This window comes from Convolutriloba macropyga, chromosome 10 (assembly GCF_964194025.1).
Source record: "Convolutriloba macropyga chromosome 10, txConMacr16.3, whole genome shotgun sequence".
Classification (NCBI taxonomy): Eukaryota; Metazoa; Xenacoelomorpha; order Acoela; family Convolutidae; genus Convolutriloba; species Convolutriloba macropyga.
In genome coordinates, this window is record NC_134477.1 from 16,935,149 (window position 1) to 16,949,865 (window position 14,717).

The window sequence follows — 14,717 nt, forward strand, 5'->3', positions numbered from 1 at the left end:
TGACGTTTGTGGTGTTCAAACTTTTTTTTTTTGCTAAAAAGTAGGCTCGGCAAAAAATGTTTTATTATTAGCCGCCCTCAGCCTCTCAACGGATATTGTTTCGGCACTCTCCTTTATACAATCCAAAGTATTTAGATTATATTGGTGTGCTGTATTTTTACGAGGTGTGATGGTTATCTTTTTTTTAAAATCGTAACTCTTTATTCTGAGAAAGAGCAATGAAAATAGATGTAAACTTTTTTTGCTGAGGGAGCAACTTTTTTTTATCGCGTTCGTCTTTTTCAACGCAGTTTTTGTATTAACTTTATCGGATGAAGGTGTTTGTTGCTCCGACCCCACTTTTGGGGGAAACTATATACTCAAATGGGTTTTTTTTGTTCAATCAATTTTAGCCGATCGATCTATTCATCGTAGAGAACTGTGAGTGGTATCGTTAAAAAGCTCGTCCAGCGTAGAATTCAAAATTAAAAAGTTTTTCTTTTGAATTTAGTTTTTTTGAGGAATTAGAAAGGTTTAAAATTTTGTGTGAACACGTGATATTTGGCATGATTTCGTTCAGTTTTAGCGGAATTTTTGTCCAAATTAAAATTTTTTCTATTAAAATATTAATTCAAAATTACGTTTAACGTTTGAAAATGAAACAGTTCTGTGTTTCTAGTAGCGGAAAGGCAATGAAAAGGCTAGTTATGAAAAGGCGTCTCTTAGGGAGTTTTACTCTTAAAACAAATTGAATTCCAATTTAGAGCTGTTTTTGAAAACCTCATATTTTTTGTTTTTGTTACAAGTCACTTACAGACTAGTCACTTTTCATATCAAGGTTCCGTTAAAAACAATTCCGTAGAGGACTTCAATTAGAGACAAAAGATGCTCAATGAACAAATAATTCGTTTTGAAGGAATCGCTCAAATTTTTTATCGCTCCGACTGAGGTCTCGTAATTTTTAAAAGAAATTTTGATTTTCTTTTTGAGATTTTAAAAGTTTGTAGTCCGATGGCAGTCTCGTCTACTAAAATTGAAATAGGCTCCCTTACGAGCATCAACTAGCCTATCTTGTGCTTTGAGTGGACAGCTGATGGTTGTTAAGACTTCAAAAACAATTTTTCGAAAACTTAACCGATTTTAACTTATTTCTGTGTACTTGTAAGTCAGCGTCAATAATAACAGGACCACTTTTGTTTCTAGTGCCATCCAAATTCGTAATTTGTTTGTATTCTTTAGTTATTCTGCACCTTTAGTCCGTTTCTATGGCTTAGTCTACCCAAAGAAAGGTCCTATATATTTCCTATTGACGTTTTAGTAAATGTATCTAGAACTTTTGTTGTCAACAGCTACCGGTTTTAAAGACGTTTGGAGTTATTTGGTTTACAAGAATGTTGTTTTATTTGACTTTCGCCTCATTTTCTTTTTGTCGACTTGTTACCTAGTATAATTAAAGTAAAGTCCTATCTGCTAATTTGTGTAGTTAGAGTTGTGTCTAAATGTAATTTGGCGTTGTTTCTAGGTGATTTTAATTTAAGATATTCAGTTTTTGCTGTAAAAAAAGTTTTGTTTGTTTTTTCTTCTCGTAGTCTTATTTATGGTAGATCTCGTGAGCGCTTTAATGAGGCATGGCATTATGTTATTCAATTATTAGTCTGGTATGTATCGATTTCTTTAAACTCAAACATCTATTTTTGATCATCTCTTCATTTGGTTGACAATTAAGTCAAAAATGTAGATGAGCTCGGGTGGGAACATCATGTGCGAACGCATATTAACGAGACTCCTTGTTTAATTCTGTAAGCTAGTATTAGTTAGTTTGGAAGCGTTTTTGACCAGATAGCTAGCTCCCTTATAACCAGCTAGTTACTACCGAAGACATTTACTCGCTTGACTTTTTTGGTCGTTTGTTTTAGCGGAATTTTCGTCCAAATTAAATTTTTTTCTATTAAAATATTAATTCAAAATTACGTTTAACGTTTGAAAATGAAACAATTCTGTGTTTCTAATAGCGGAAAGGCAATGAAAAAGCTAGTTATGAAAAGGCGTCTCTTAGGGAGTTTTACTCTTAAAACAAATTGAATTCCAATTTAGAGCTGTTTTTGAAAACCTCATATTTTTTGTTTTTGTTTCAAGTCACTTACAGACTAGTCACTTTTCATATCAAAATTCCGTTAAAAACAATTCCGTAGAGGACTTCAATTAGAGACAAAAGATGCTCAATGAACAAATAATTCGTTTTGAAGGAATCGCTCAAATTTTTTATCGCTCCGACTGAGTTCTCGTAATTTTTAAAAGAAATTTTGATTTTTTTTGAGATTTTAAAAGTTTGCAGTCCGATGGCAGTCTCGTCTACTAAAATTGAAATAGGCTCCCTTACGAGCATCAACTAGCCTATCTTGTGCTTTGAGTGGACAGCTGATGGTTGTTAAGACTTCAAAAACAGTTTTTCGAAAACTTAACCGATCTTAACTTATTTGTGTGTACTTGTAAGTCAGCGTCAATAATAACAGGACCACTTTTAGTTCTAGTGCAATCCAAATTCAATTGGTTAGCTATTTTATTGTCTAACTATTGCTTTGATGACTTCGATGCCACGAGTTTTCATAATTTTTAAATAAAGCTTTTGGATACTTTTTCAAATGTTTTTGGCTGCTTTTGAAATGTTATCATTTTTTTTCTAATATTGACAGTTCCCAGTGGCTTCGAGATGGAGTTCATTTGATCATAGGTAAAATTTTTAGGGAAGAGCCTATGGTTTTAATGGCTTGACACCGTCTTCTCGCACTTGTAAAGAATTTTCTGTTTTTTTCCTGTATTTAATGTCGTTTTGATTGTCATAAGACCTATTGTGATGAATTATTGATGTCCTAGAAAGGACAGATATCGTTGCCTTCCCCTCGAGGCAGAATTTAGCGTATTTATTGAATTCGATTGAAAGCTACTGAATTTAATTGCTTTGAAACTACGGGTTTTTTCAACAATTTTGTTTCAATATAATTGTTCATATATGCTGTCTTTCTAGTCATTTTTTAATAAAAACAATTCCATTGCTGTTAGCAGTAGAAAAAATGTTTTTACTGAGGTGTTCATTTTTTTTGCTTCGGCACTTTTCTGTCAATTTTGTTTTTGCTGTTTTTCCCCTTTTTTTGTTCTTTGTAGCAAAGATTCTTCTAAACGCTGAGAGTTCTCATAAGCTTCTAGTTTATGATTGAATTAACTTGTTCAAGGTAGTCAATGTATAGCTAAAGGTCTAAAATTTCTAATTGTTAATTCAAAATTTTTGTTAAAATTTTTTCCACTTTTTGTTGATCTTTTTGTGAATTTGTAACTTACTCTCATCATTGAGAGGTCCTATCCGATTCCTTGTAATCCAAACTTTAATGAGTTTATTTTTATTATGTCGTAACTGTTGTATTGTTTGTTGGACAATATGCGCTTTCTTAGATATTTTGTGAGTGGTCAATATTTGTGTTTCTTTTTGTCTTCTTTTTTGTCAAATTCGCGTTGTAGCATATCCCAATGAGCTTCAAATCAAGCCCAGGTGAACATATTTAACCTTTCAGTATAATTTTAAACTGAATCAGTATAAATAAAAATTAGCTATAAATAAAAATTACAGATAATAGCTAATGATTTTAATTTGCTAAATAATTTAAGTTTTCGTAATTTGTTTGTATTCTTTAGTTATTCTGCACCTTTAGTCCGTTTCTATGGCTTAGTCTACCCACAGAAAGGTCCTATATATTTCCTATTGATGTTTTAGTAAATGTATCTAGAACTTTTGTTGTCAACAGCTACCGGTTTATAAGACGTTTGGAGTTATTTGGTTTACAAGAATGTTGTTTTATTTGACTTTCGCCTCATTATTTCTTTTTGTCGACTTGTTATCTAGTATAATTAAAGAAAAGTCCTATCTGCTAATTTGTGTGGTTAGAGTTGTGTCTAAATGTAGTTTGGCGTTGTTTCTAGGTGATTTTAATTTAAGATATTCAGTTTTTGCCGTAAAAAAAAGTTTTGTTTGTTTTTTCTTCTCGTAGTCTTATTTATGGTAGATCTCGTGAGCGCTTTAATGAGGCATGGCATTATGTTATTCAATTAGTAGTCTGCTACCGGTTTATAAGACGTTTGGAGTTATTTGGTTTACAAAAATGTTGTTTTATTTGACTTTCGCCTCATTTTCTTTTTGTCGACTTGTTACCTAGTATAATTAAAGAAAAGTCCTATCTGCTAATTTGTGTAGTTTGAGTTGTGTCTAAATGTAATTTGGCGTTGTTTCTAGGTGATTTTAATTTAAGATATTCAGTTTTTGCCGTAAAAAAAGTTTTGTTTGTTTTTTCTTCTCGTAGTCTTATTTATGGTAGATCTCGTGAGCGCTTTAATGAGGCATGGCATTATGTTATTCAATTAGTAGCCTGGTATGTATCGATTTCTTTAAACTCAAACATCTATTTTTGATCATCTCTTCATTTGGTTGACAATTAAGTCAAAAATGTAGATGAGCTCGGGTCGGAACATCATGTGCGAACGCATATTAACGAGACTCCTTGTTTAATTCTGTAAGCTAGTATTAGTTAGTTTGGAAGCGTTTTTGACCAGGTAGCTAGCTCCCTAATAACCAGCTAGTTACTACCGAAGACATTTACTCGCTTGACTTTTTTTGGTCATTTGTGTTGTAGTATTTGAGCACCTGTGTGGCAAGTACCTGGCCAGTTTGAAGAAAATGAAGCAAGAGATGCAGCAAGTGTCATCCTCTGGCGCAGCATCCTCAGATATGATTGGTAATGCATTCTATGTAACTCTACTCAAAAGTCTTGGTTTTCCGGAAAAAGGCTTTTATGACTATTTTGTACAGCAATTTCAGCATATAATTTGACTTGCCTCAACCTGGCTCGGTCGTCGTTTCCTCGGGACTCGTTTAGCTCATTTATTTGCTTGATTTCAGGCATGTTCAGTACTTCCATCAGTCAAGACACGGCAACCAGTAGCAATACGAACGGCAACACCAAAAACAATAGCAAAGGAAGCAAGACTAAAGGAGACGACGACGAAGAACGCAATGGTAAGTATCACCAAATCAACTGTGAAAAAAAGAAGATATAGAATCTGAAATTTGGAGGTAAACTAAACGTTTTTATTTTAGATGCAATTAATGCACGAACAGGAACTATCAATCTGAAACCGAGCAGGCAACGGACGGGTAAAGGAAAAGACAAGAAAAAGAAAATGGGTGGCTGTTCTCTCATCTGAAGGTCAGAAAATGGTGTTGCGTGCTTCATGCGATAATTAATTTCGCTTTTAATTGAGCTAGGTGGGTCCTAGATTTTTTGTAATTGCTCTCGAACAAAATTTGAAGCAACTACTATAAACGTGTCTTTTTTATTATTATGATTTTTTTCCTTGACCGTTTTCTTCTAGCACATTCTTTCGCGGGTTCCGATCCCTCATTAGTCGGAATTTTTTGCGCCCATAAAATTCATCTAGAGCTTTTTGTCCGACGTTAGGTTTTGTTTAGTTATGCAATTGTGCGCTTGACCGTTGTGACTTTTTATCTGGAACATTCTTTCGCTTACATGAGCAATTGTATATAATTTATAGTTTATATAATTGTAGTTTATATGTAGTTTATTGTTTATAATATAGTTTATTGTATAATATAATATAAGTTTATTGTTTATAATATAGTTTATTGTATATAATTGTATATATTTACAAGTAAGTGTACGGTTCAGCGGGGCTGCTGAAGAACGCTTGAGTAGGCAAATTTTCGCGTGTTGAAGGGCAATTTTGGACCGCCCCTCAAGTGTCATTTAACCCCCCCCCCCCCCCCCCCGCGCTTTTTCAGCTAGGTTAAAACAAATGCATCCCCTTGCCGTCATTCCATTCGAGAGGTTTTGTTTTCTTCAGTTAATTTCGCAACAATTTTTATACCTAATTGAAAGACAGTATAGTAACATATTAAGGCTCTTGAACAGTAGATTTACAGTAGAGTTTTTAAAAACGTGAAAATGCCTTTTTAACTTTTTGTAAATCCAATTTGCTTTTCTTTAAAAGTTGATTCTCAATTCGTTGTTTTTGTAAGTACGTCAACTGTAAAAGGTTTGCTACCTGATTTCTGTTCGTGGTTTTATTTGTATCGTCGTCTGACCAAATTGTTTTTAGATTTTTGCACCAAACACTTTTGCACATAAAGGGTCAAGGGCGTTGTTGTCTTTTTTAGCTTGATCTTGCTGTTAAATGGTTAATTGTCTGGTCCTTAGTTAATTCTATTTTTTGGATTGAAAGATTTCAGGATTTGTCCTGTTATGTTTTTCGTCTGACCCATTTATTAAAGGTGAAAACACTTTCGTATCTTCAATTTCGACGTTCAATTATATAAAGCAGCACATAAGACAACGTATTAAGTATCGTACGTACATATCAACAAGCGAGAGTTTAGACGGCAAGTTTTTTTGATGCTCTTTACAGGTTTTTTGTCTGATGTTATTGAAGTCAGAATCGGTTCATATTCGATCAACAATCGTCTAAGGAACCTAAAAATGTAAAGCCGAAAACCACCTTATTTGATGCATATCATGGTATCATTTAATTAAAAATAGCTTATACGAACTTTTGTGGAACTCTCTATGTATATTAGAACGTATTTAAATGCATAGAAATAATCGTTTCTGGTTGGATAATAATCTCTCGCCTTACTCAGTAACATCCTCTGGCCCAGAAGATGCTGGGAGAATCGGTACTAATTTTTACCAGCGGGCGTACGAGCGATCCGGTAGACGTGCGCAAGATGGCGGAGCGCGCGACGCTGTCGGCACCTGTAACGGAGTTCGGTGATCTAAGCACTGGGGTAGTAACCCCTTGGGTTGGTCTCTTCAACTACCCAAACCAAATCACCGGTCGCAAGGCGTTGCTCGGCCGGCGTCTGCCACTTGGAACGTCGGTTCAGTGTCGGTAGGTATTCTTTGATCCAACGTGACCAAATAGTGTTAGCATACGACTGTGCGCGGGCGTACCGTTTACGATGATCGAGCTCGTCTACGCCAACGATTGACGGAATTGCTGTTGCTTGGTTACCGATTAGGAAATGATTAGGTGTTATTGTGCCTAGGTCGGACGGGTCGGCGCTTACGGGTGTTAACGGGCGTGAGTTAAGTGCATATTCGAAGAGACAAAAAAAATGTTCAAAATTTCGTCAGTGAGGCGACGAGTACCGAGGATGGTGTAAAGTATTTGCTTGAAACTACGTACCAGTATCTCCCAGATGCCACCTTGGTATGGCGCACTGGGCAGATTGAACCTCCATTAATGCCTTTGTTCCTCTTTTCGATATTCTCGCGTAGTTCTTTTTCCGTTTAGTGCCATTGTCTGACCAAATAATGGCAGGTGTACCCCGACGCGAGACGAACCGCTCCACTCCCATTACACACAAACTGGCGTCAATGGACGGAACGATTTCAACATGAACGGCACGAGTAGTTAAGCATGTGAAGAGGAAACCCCACCTCTTCTCGTCAGTCCTACGTACAGTAACGTAAAACGGACCCAAGTAGTCGACCCCGGTGTTCGTGAAGGGAGGAGACTGATATGCGTGTCTTTCTACTGAGAGGTTGAATAGTGATGAACAGCCATGATGGGTTGAATAGTGGCAGCGCGGAACATTCTGCACGTGACGCAGTTGGATTTAATTGAACGCAGTGAGGATCGTAATTTGAGGTTGGTATAACGTTCTTGTACTTTAGCCCAAAGTTGGTCAATACCTTGATGATGATGTTTAACTTGGGTGTGCCTAAGGAACAACTTTACAAATGCATGTTGTGCGTCGAGAACGATCATAGTCAACTTCGACCATCCGTTTGATGCGGCCAGCCGATCGGATTAGACTATTTGGCGCATTAAAGGGAGAAAACGGTGCAATACGACTACTCCGTTTAACGGATTTGTTTTTGAGGAGATATTTTCTCACCGCATTAAATGATTCCTTTTGCACAAGGTACTGGAGATGACGCTCGGTTTCGTCAAGCTCCGTGGGGTCTATGATGCTACCATCGGCATTACGGTAACATTCGTGAGAAGGTAACCGGCGAAGTGCGTACGCTGTTACTCGTAGCAACTTTTGATAAGAACTGTACTTAATTGCAGGGAATTAATTGCGGCGGCAGTACCTTATTTGACTTGGTTACGGATGCGGCCAATGATGTATTGGTTTCCACAATTTCCTTAGTTACTATACAAGTTTGATGTTTTTAACTACTTCGGTGCTTGGAGCAAACGGGAATTCCTTGGTTCTTAAGAAATCTGGACCCCTCACCCAGCTAATTGATTGCAAGAACTCAGCGGACATATCACGAGTACCTGCATCTGCCGGATTATCGCTTGAGGAAACGTGGTTCCATATGTCAACGCTATTGTGTTCTAAAATTTCACATACACGGTTTGCATTAAATATTGGCTGCTTGCTTGTTGAGTGAAGCCACTGTAAGAGAGTAGTGCTATCGGTACACATAAAAACTTTGTTAACAAGCACAGTAAGGTCTCGACAGCTGTCTTGTTTCAACCGAGTGGCCAGTAAAGCAGCTTGCAGCTCTAGCTTTGGAATTGTCATCACCTTCATAGGTGCTGTCGAGCTTTACCCAGGACAATTGCAAGCTCTATTTTTGGCCAACTAGAAGTGTTTACTTGAGTTCGGAGAAATGCAACAGTGCTGAAGACCTCTTGGGAACTATCGCCAAACATGCCTTGTTCCAGGTGTTCAAATTTTCCCGAAAAGTAGCTCCTCGCTATAGCAATTTCTTCAAGCTTGGGTAGTTCTATACTCCATTCTAGGAACCTTTCAACATTGCCTTTTGGTAATTCTTCGTCCCAGTTCTGCCCGCTGACACGCCAGATTTCCTTTAGTAAAAATCGGGCACCAACAGTAAATGGCGCCACTAGGCCGATGTGATCAAATACCTTAGACACTAGGCTCAATACCAAGCGTTGTGGTAAAGACTTAGTTACTGTACTGGAAGTACCCCGACTCACAACAAGAGTATCATTGTTGTGATCCCATTTCAACCCAAGCACGTGCAAAGATTCCTCCATAGATGAGGCAATTGCTTTTGGTTCGATGGACTGAGTAGACCCATCAATTTGGTCAGCCAGATCAGGTGCATTGCTTACAACTTAGTAAGCTTGAACCCACCTAAATGGAGAAGATGCACCAATAGCTTCCATCTATTGAGAGCCCTCTCAGGCGATTCCACCGAATTCAAGTAATCGTCCTTGTAGAAGTTTTCTAGGACGGCTTTGGTTGCTTCCGGGTACTGACTAATATTGTCGCGGGCCGTGCGTTGCAATGCATAGTTAGCGCATGTGGGCGAGTCTTTAGCCCCAAATATATGGCGCGTGTTTTGATACACTACAGCATTTGTTTTGGGGTCCTCTCGCCACAAAAAACGCAGTGATGGCTGGTCACAGTCAGGGACACCCTCTTGGAGAAACATACCCTCGATATCTGCGGACACGGCGAATTGATGTTGACGGAACCTAAGTAGTACATGGATTAGGTTTTGGAGCAGGTCGGGGCCAGTGAGCAACGATTTATTCAAAGAAGTACCGTAGAACTTTGCTGCACCATTTAATACCCTACGCACTTTCTCCGGTTTGTTCGGGTTGATTACGGGATGATGTGGTAGGTACCACTCTTTATCCGACTGCTGCTCGACCTTGTGAGCATCAGGGACTATTTAAGTAACCTTTTTCCAAGTCTTCACGGATGGTATTAGCATAATTTTCGTTCAATGTTGTGTCTCTCGAGAGCCGCTTTTCGAGAGACTTGAGCTGTACCAGTGACGAAAAATAGTTATTTGGGAGCTGGATGTTGTCATCAGCCCATAACATACCGACATCGTATCTTTGGCCGTTATGAAAAGTTGTTGTTTTAAGTATTTCCTGCACGCGAGCATCCGCTGCGGATCGTGGGTCAAACTTCTTGTATGCGCCGTACAATTCCATATCGTACCATGACTTAACGTGACAAGCCAGTTCAAAATCCTGTTCAATATTGGCTTTCAAACACGTCGAGACTAAACTTGAACTTGACGGGAGTAGACCACTTAGAACCCAACCTATGGGCAAGCGGACAGCGAACGAGGAGCACTTTTCGTAGGCCGCGAAGTTCTTTAATGGACGGACGGCATGGTAGACATCCTGTCCAAGTATATATCTTATAGGGCCGCCAGATGTGGGTAAGTTTCTTGCATGGATGTAACGTCAATGATGTCGGAACCTACATTTAATGTTTCCCTCACATAGAGACGTACAACGAATGCTTCGAATTCTTGATCTTTATGAGGTGTCACAGTCAAATGAACCACTTTTGTGTCGATGAGTTCTTCCGTGTTTATAACCTTGACGGTCAGTTTCAATGCGGTACCCTGCAAACCGAGTCTAGCTGCGAGATTATCGGACACCCAAGAGTTACTGCAAGCGGTTTCGCATAAAACCATCGCCGTAGTATTGGTACCAGAAGATTTAGTCAAGTTCAGTTCCGTGACCTGAAGGAGGTCTTTGACATCCGTCACGGAAGACAAAGTGGTAGTTTTTGTTTGGTTGCTGTTGACCAGTAGATGGCCGGTAGATAGTATCTGCGTTCGACTTCGATGTATTGATGTTGTTTGTTGAGGGTTTAGCTGGAAAAACCATTTCAGCTCCATGAAGTAAGGTGTTATGGGAGCTGTTGCAACCATCTTTTCTACCTTTACCCGGACTTTGCACTGCCTGAACGTGTTTATCTCGCAAACAAAAGAAGCAGAGCTTTGCCTCAGCCACGACCTTGGCTCTGCGTGGGGGTCTTTTCCTTAAAGACACGGCATTCCCACAGCCTGTGGCTGCCTTTGCATACAATGCAACTAGAGATTGATGTTGACGGAGAACTTTGTTGCGGCTTAAGATTATTCTTGTGTTTCTTATTTGCAGCAAATGACTTCGAAGCAACTTTTGTTCTTGTCACTGCGTTTTTGGTGTCCTCAGTCCTTGCTTTAGTTGCGGTATTCTTCATTAAATCGTGCGCTTCGGCCTTCTCCTTTAACCAGTCGTTGAAGTCCAGATTAGGTTTCACCCAATGCTTTTTTACCGTGAAGAGTGACCACGACTCCTTCATGTTGTGTGGAAGCTTCTGTACCGCGGTGTTGAGAAGCACTCTTTAAATCCGAATCATATGAGAGCGATTTAAAGACCCCGACATCACTTGAAATGCACCCTGAATAGTTAATGATTTTGTCGCTATTGTGCGTCCTCAATGGTGGAAAGCTGCTGAGTTTGTCCAAATGGGCACTTACGACCGCCTGTGGTCGGCCAAATTTACGTTCTAAGGTCCTCAGTGCGTCTTCCTACAATGCGCCGCATTAAGCAAACTCAGCTATAGCTGTTTTAGCATTACCAGTTACGAGGGTCTTAAGGTATGTCAATTTCGCATCATCATTTAGGGACTGAGAGTCTATTGCGCTTTTAAACAGAACATACCATTCGTGCCACTGTAGGGGGATCACCACTGTATTGGGAAAATTTCCATTCAGGTTGCGGATGATTCTCTTGCTCGTTATGGCGTCAGCCAACGCCTTAATAAGGTTTGCGTTTTCGGCTGCTGGCGCCGGAGGCGTGGGATGCAGTGGGCCACCTCAACACAACGGTGCAGGTGCTGTATGACCATACATGGGAGGAACGATTGGCGTGACAAAAGGTGGATCGATGTTAGTTGCCGTACTGAATGGTTTTACTTGGTTTCAACAGGTTGCTGCGTGGTTGGTATTAACATTTTGTGGTGCAGTCGTTTGTGAGTTGGCATGGCTGATAGGAGTTAGCAGTGCTTGGGGGTAGCGTCGGTTGAAAGTTGTTGTAAACGGCTGCATTATTTGTCACTTCTTTTACTTTTGTGGGGTTATTCCGAGGGAAACGCCAAGTTTAGGTCAGGGTTACGGTTAATGTGAAGTTTTGGTGCGGTGGGACTTGGTAACGGTCTGACTAGAGAGGAACCAACAGGGTGCTGCTGATGGTTAATTAAGGTATGTAATTGCGGTGCTATACTCGGTGGGATTACGGGAACTTGGGAGTCAACTAGATGATGCGACGGGAATACGGGCGGCTGTACCACGTGTGGGGTCAAAAATCGAGAGAAATTATGCGGGAGGTGGGTATTAGGGAGTTGTGTAGCGTTTGAAGTGTTACTTTGCGGCGGGTTCTGTTGTTGTGGAACACGAGGGATGGACAGATCTACAGTGGAACTTTTTGGACCCAAGAACTGATTTACCTGAAGGTTTGTTGAAAAATCAGGTACAAAAATTGGAGTTAGTTGGTGCCATAACGGGTGTCGGTGGCCGGGGAGGTTGCATAGGTGGCTGGAGTGGTGGGAGTGCGACGTTTTGTACGTCGACTGAAACTTGGATCACCACTGCCTGAGGGACTATGTGCTTGCTCGACCCGTTCATCACTGAGTGATTGCTGCAGTTGAGCCTGGAGGTATTCCCGATACAGGGCTTCTTGCTGAGCAACAGAAATGGCAACTCCTTGCCGTGTGTACTGAGAAAAATTTTCAAGGTGATTTAAGTTACCTGCAAAAAATATTTGAGTTTTCGGGAGGATTACTAAGGGCAATATCTTGAACGGGATGGTCAGCGGTTACTGAACCAGGACGAGAAGAGTTTAACTCACTTGCAGCATTCAATGAATTACTGGGTGGAAACAAATTTACCCAATCTTGAACAAGTTTGACTTCTATCTTATCCCTTATCTTTCAATAAGTTTAGTTCACTTGAGTACAAACAATGAACGATTATCCTTTAATTCGGCCTCATCTAATATAACTGCGGCAACACGCTGTCGGTTGTCTTCCTCCAGTTCCTGAAGTGCCATCTGCTCCATTTGTATTTTAAGCTCCTTTTTCCGCATTTTAATTTCGTGTGTCGGCTTAGTGAGGCGGATGGCAGCTTGTTCTTGTTTTTCAGCCTCTTCGCGTTTTAGTTTTGCTATGAGAAAGTCTACGCTGGCTAGACATTGACGAACTTTTTCGGTGTGTACTTCTTTTAGAGTGCCCTTGAGAATTAATGCCCTCGCATACGGTGTCTCGGTCAGCAACTTAGTCAATATAGTTTCTAGCGGCAAGCAAGAATTTATCATTGTTCTTAGTTACATCATCCAACCATTGCTCAAGAACAGTGTAAATTGAGGCTGGTTTCCCGGCTTTACTGGCCAAGTCGAATAGTTCTTCTCTCTTCTGCACCATTTTGCTGAAAATATCCTTTAACTTAGAAACCAAGCGTTCAACTTTAACCCTCCTGTCTTAACGATCTATGGCATCTGTGATTTACGTCCCTATGGATGTTACGTAACTCAGATTCTACATTAGATCTTGCATTAAAGAGCTTTTTCAATTTCTCTTGCTGTTCGGCCATGATATTGAAATGGCTAAGTTATTAATGTAGAGCAACTTTCAACCAAATGACTACTCGATAATAAATACGTCGAAAAGCAGGAAAGAAGTTACCGAGTAACGAATTACTCGGCGAAAGTGAGTTACAAAGGGGAGAGGGCGTCTAACGTGCTTCTAAGCAACGTGAGACTAAACAGGAAGACAGACAACAGGCGAAAGATGACCGGGTGGACGAAGCACGACGAAACGGGAAACGAAACTGACGGGGTGGGAAGTACGGGTGAACGCCGCGCAACGATACAGGAAACGGAACGTAACTAGAGAAAACGCGCGTGGGAAACGGGCAACGCAACGGACAGGACGGTAACGATGAACGAGCGACGCATGAACAAACGGAAAACCAGACGGACCGAACAAAATGTCGGGCGGCGGGCTCACGACGCGGCGGGAAAATGGACGGTTAGAACGGAAGTGTTGAGCGAGTAGCGCGCAACGAAACGAAAAGACGGAACGGGCGGGAGACGATTAAGCAACGAGCGGTGAGGCCGAGAAGTACTATACTAGCAGACCACAGCAACAAGTTCAACCAAACAAACTAGCCGTAACTCCAGAACAAACTTAAGTCACACCCTAGGTAGGAGGAGAGATGCTACTGCATGAGAAACTAGCACAAGTCATTATGGGGCTTAATATATACAAATAACAAATTAGTTTACGGCAAAGCAGTAGTATACTAAATGTATGAAAAGAGGTTTACTAGCCTTAACTCCAGATTTAAGTCACACCCTAGCAAAACCCATACCAAAACAACCAATCAGCATGCTAACAATATTAAACAAACTACAGCAAATGTTAAATAAATACAAAAGTGTATTTGTAGACTATGACAGCTGGAAAAGTCAAACAATCTAGCCGCAACTCCTGAATAAATCCACGTCACTACCTAGAAGGCAAAAGGCCAAGCCAAAAGTTATACAGATACACTCAAACATACAGCAGCGAAAATCAATATAATACAACAGGAATGCTAGTAAATTAGTAAAGTTGTAAAATTCAAGAGACACTCCAGCCGTAACTCGTGAATCGACTAAGTCACACCCTAGAAAGATACAAGACCAAAAACAACAGACCAGCATACTAGCATAAACAACATACTGCAACAAAAGACATACTTCATCACATATGACATACTATATCGAAATCCGGAAAAATAGACGGAGAAAACGAAAAGCAAACTTTTGGGAGAGCAACGTTATTGAAAAAAAAAACGAAGCACGGACAATTGACGAGTGAAAGGTCAAAAAGGACGCGTACGAAGCGTTACATAAACCAG

General features: G+C 39.9%; 2 protein-coding genes across 2 annotated transcripts in view; one reads left to right on the plus strand and one right to left on the minus strand.

Annotated features, from left to right (window-relative positions):
- Window positions 1-14,717, minus strand: part of LOC142348326 (guanine nucleotide-binding protein G(I)/G(S)/G(O) subunit gamma-12-like) — a 390,191-nt gene that overhangs the window by 135,627 nt on the left and 239,847 nt on the right. The window lies entirely within an intron of this gene.
- The window catches only part of LOC142348324 (ras-related protein Rab-23-like), a 29,216-nt gene that overhangs the window by 11,376 nt on the left and 3,123 nt on the right, over window positions 1-14,717 (plus strand). The window contains exons 6-8 of the mRNA XM_075399630.1: window positions 4,659-4,760; window positions 4,925-5,041; window positions 5,123-5,231. Coding sequence (XP_075255745.1) covers window positions 4,659-4,760; window positions 4,925-5,041; window positions 5,123-5,229 — 326 coding nt within the window. The 3' untranslated portion in view covers window positions 5,230-5,231. The remainder of the gene's footprint in view (window positions 1-4,658; window positions 4,761-4,924; window positions 5,042-5,122; window positions 5,232-14,717) is intronic.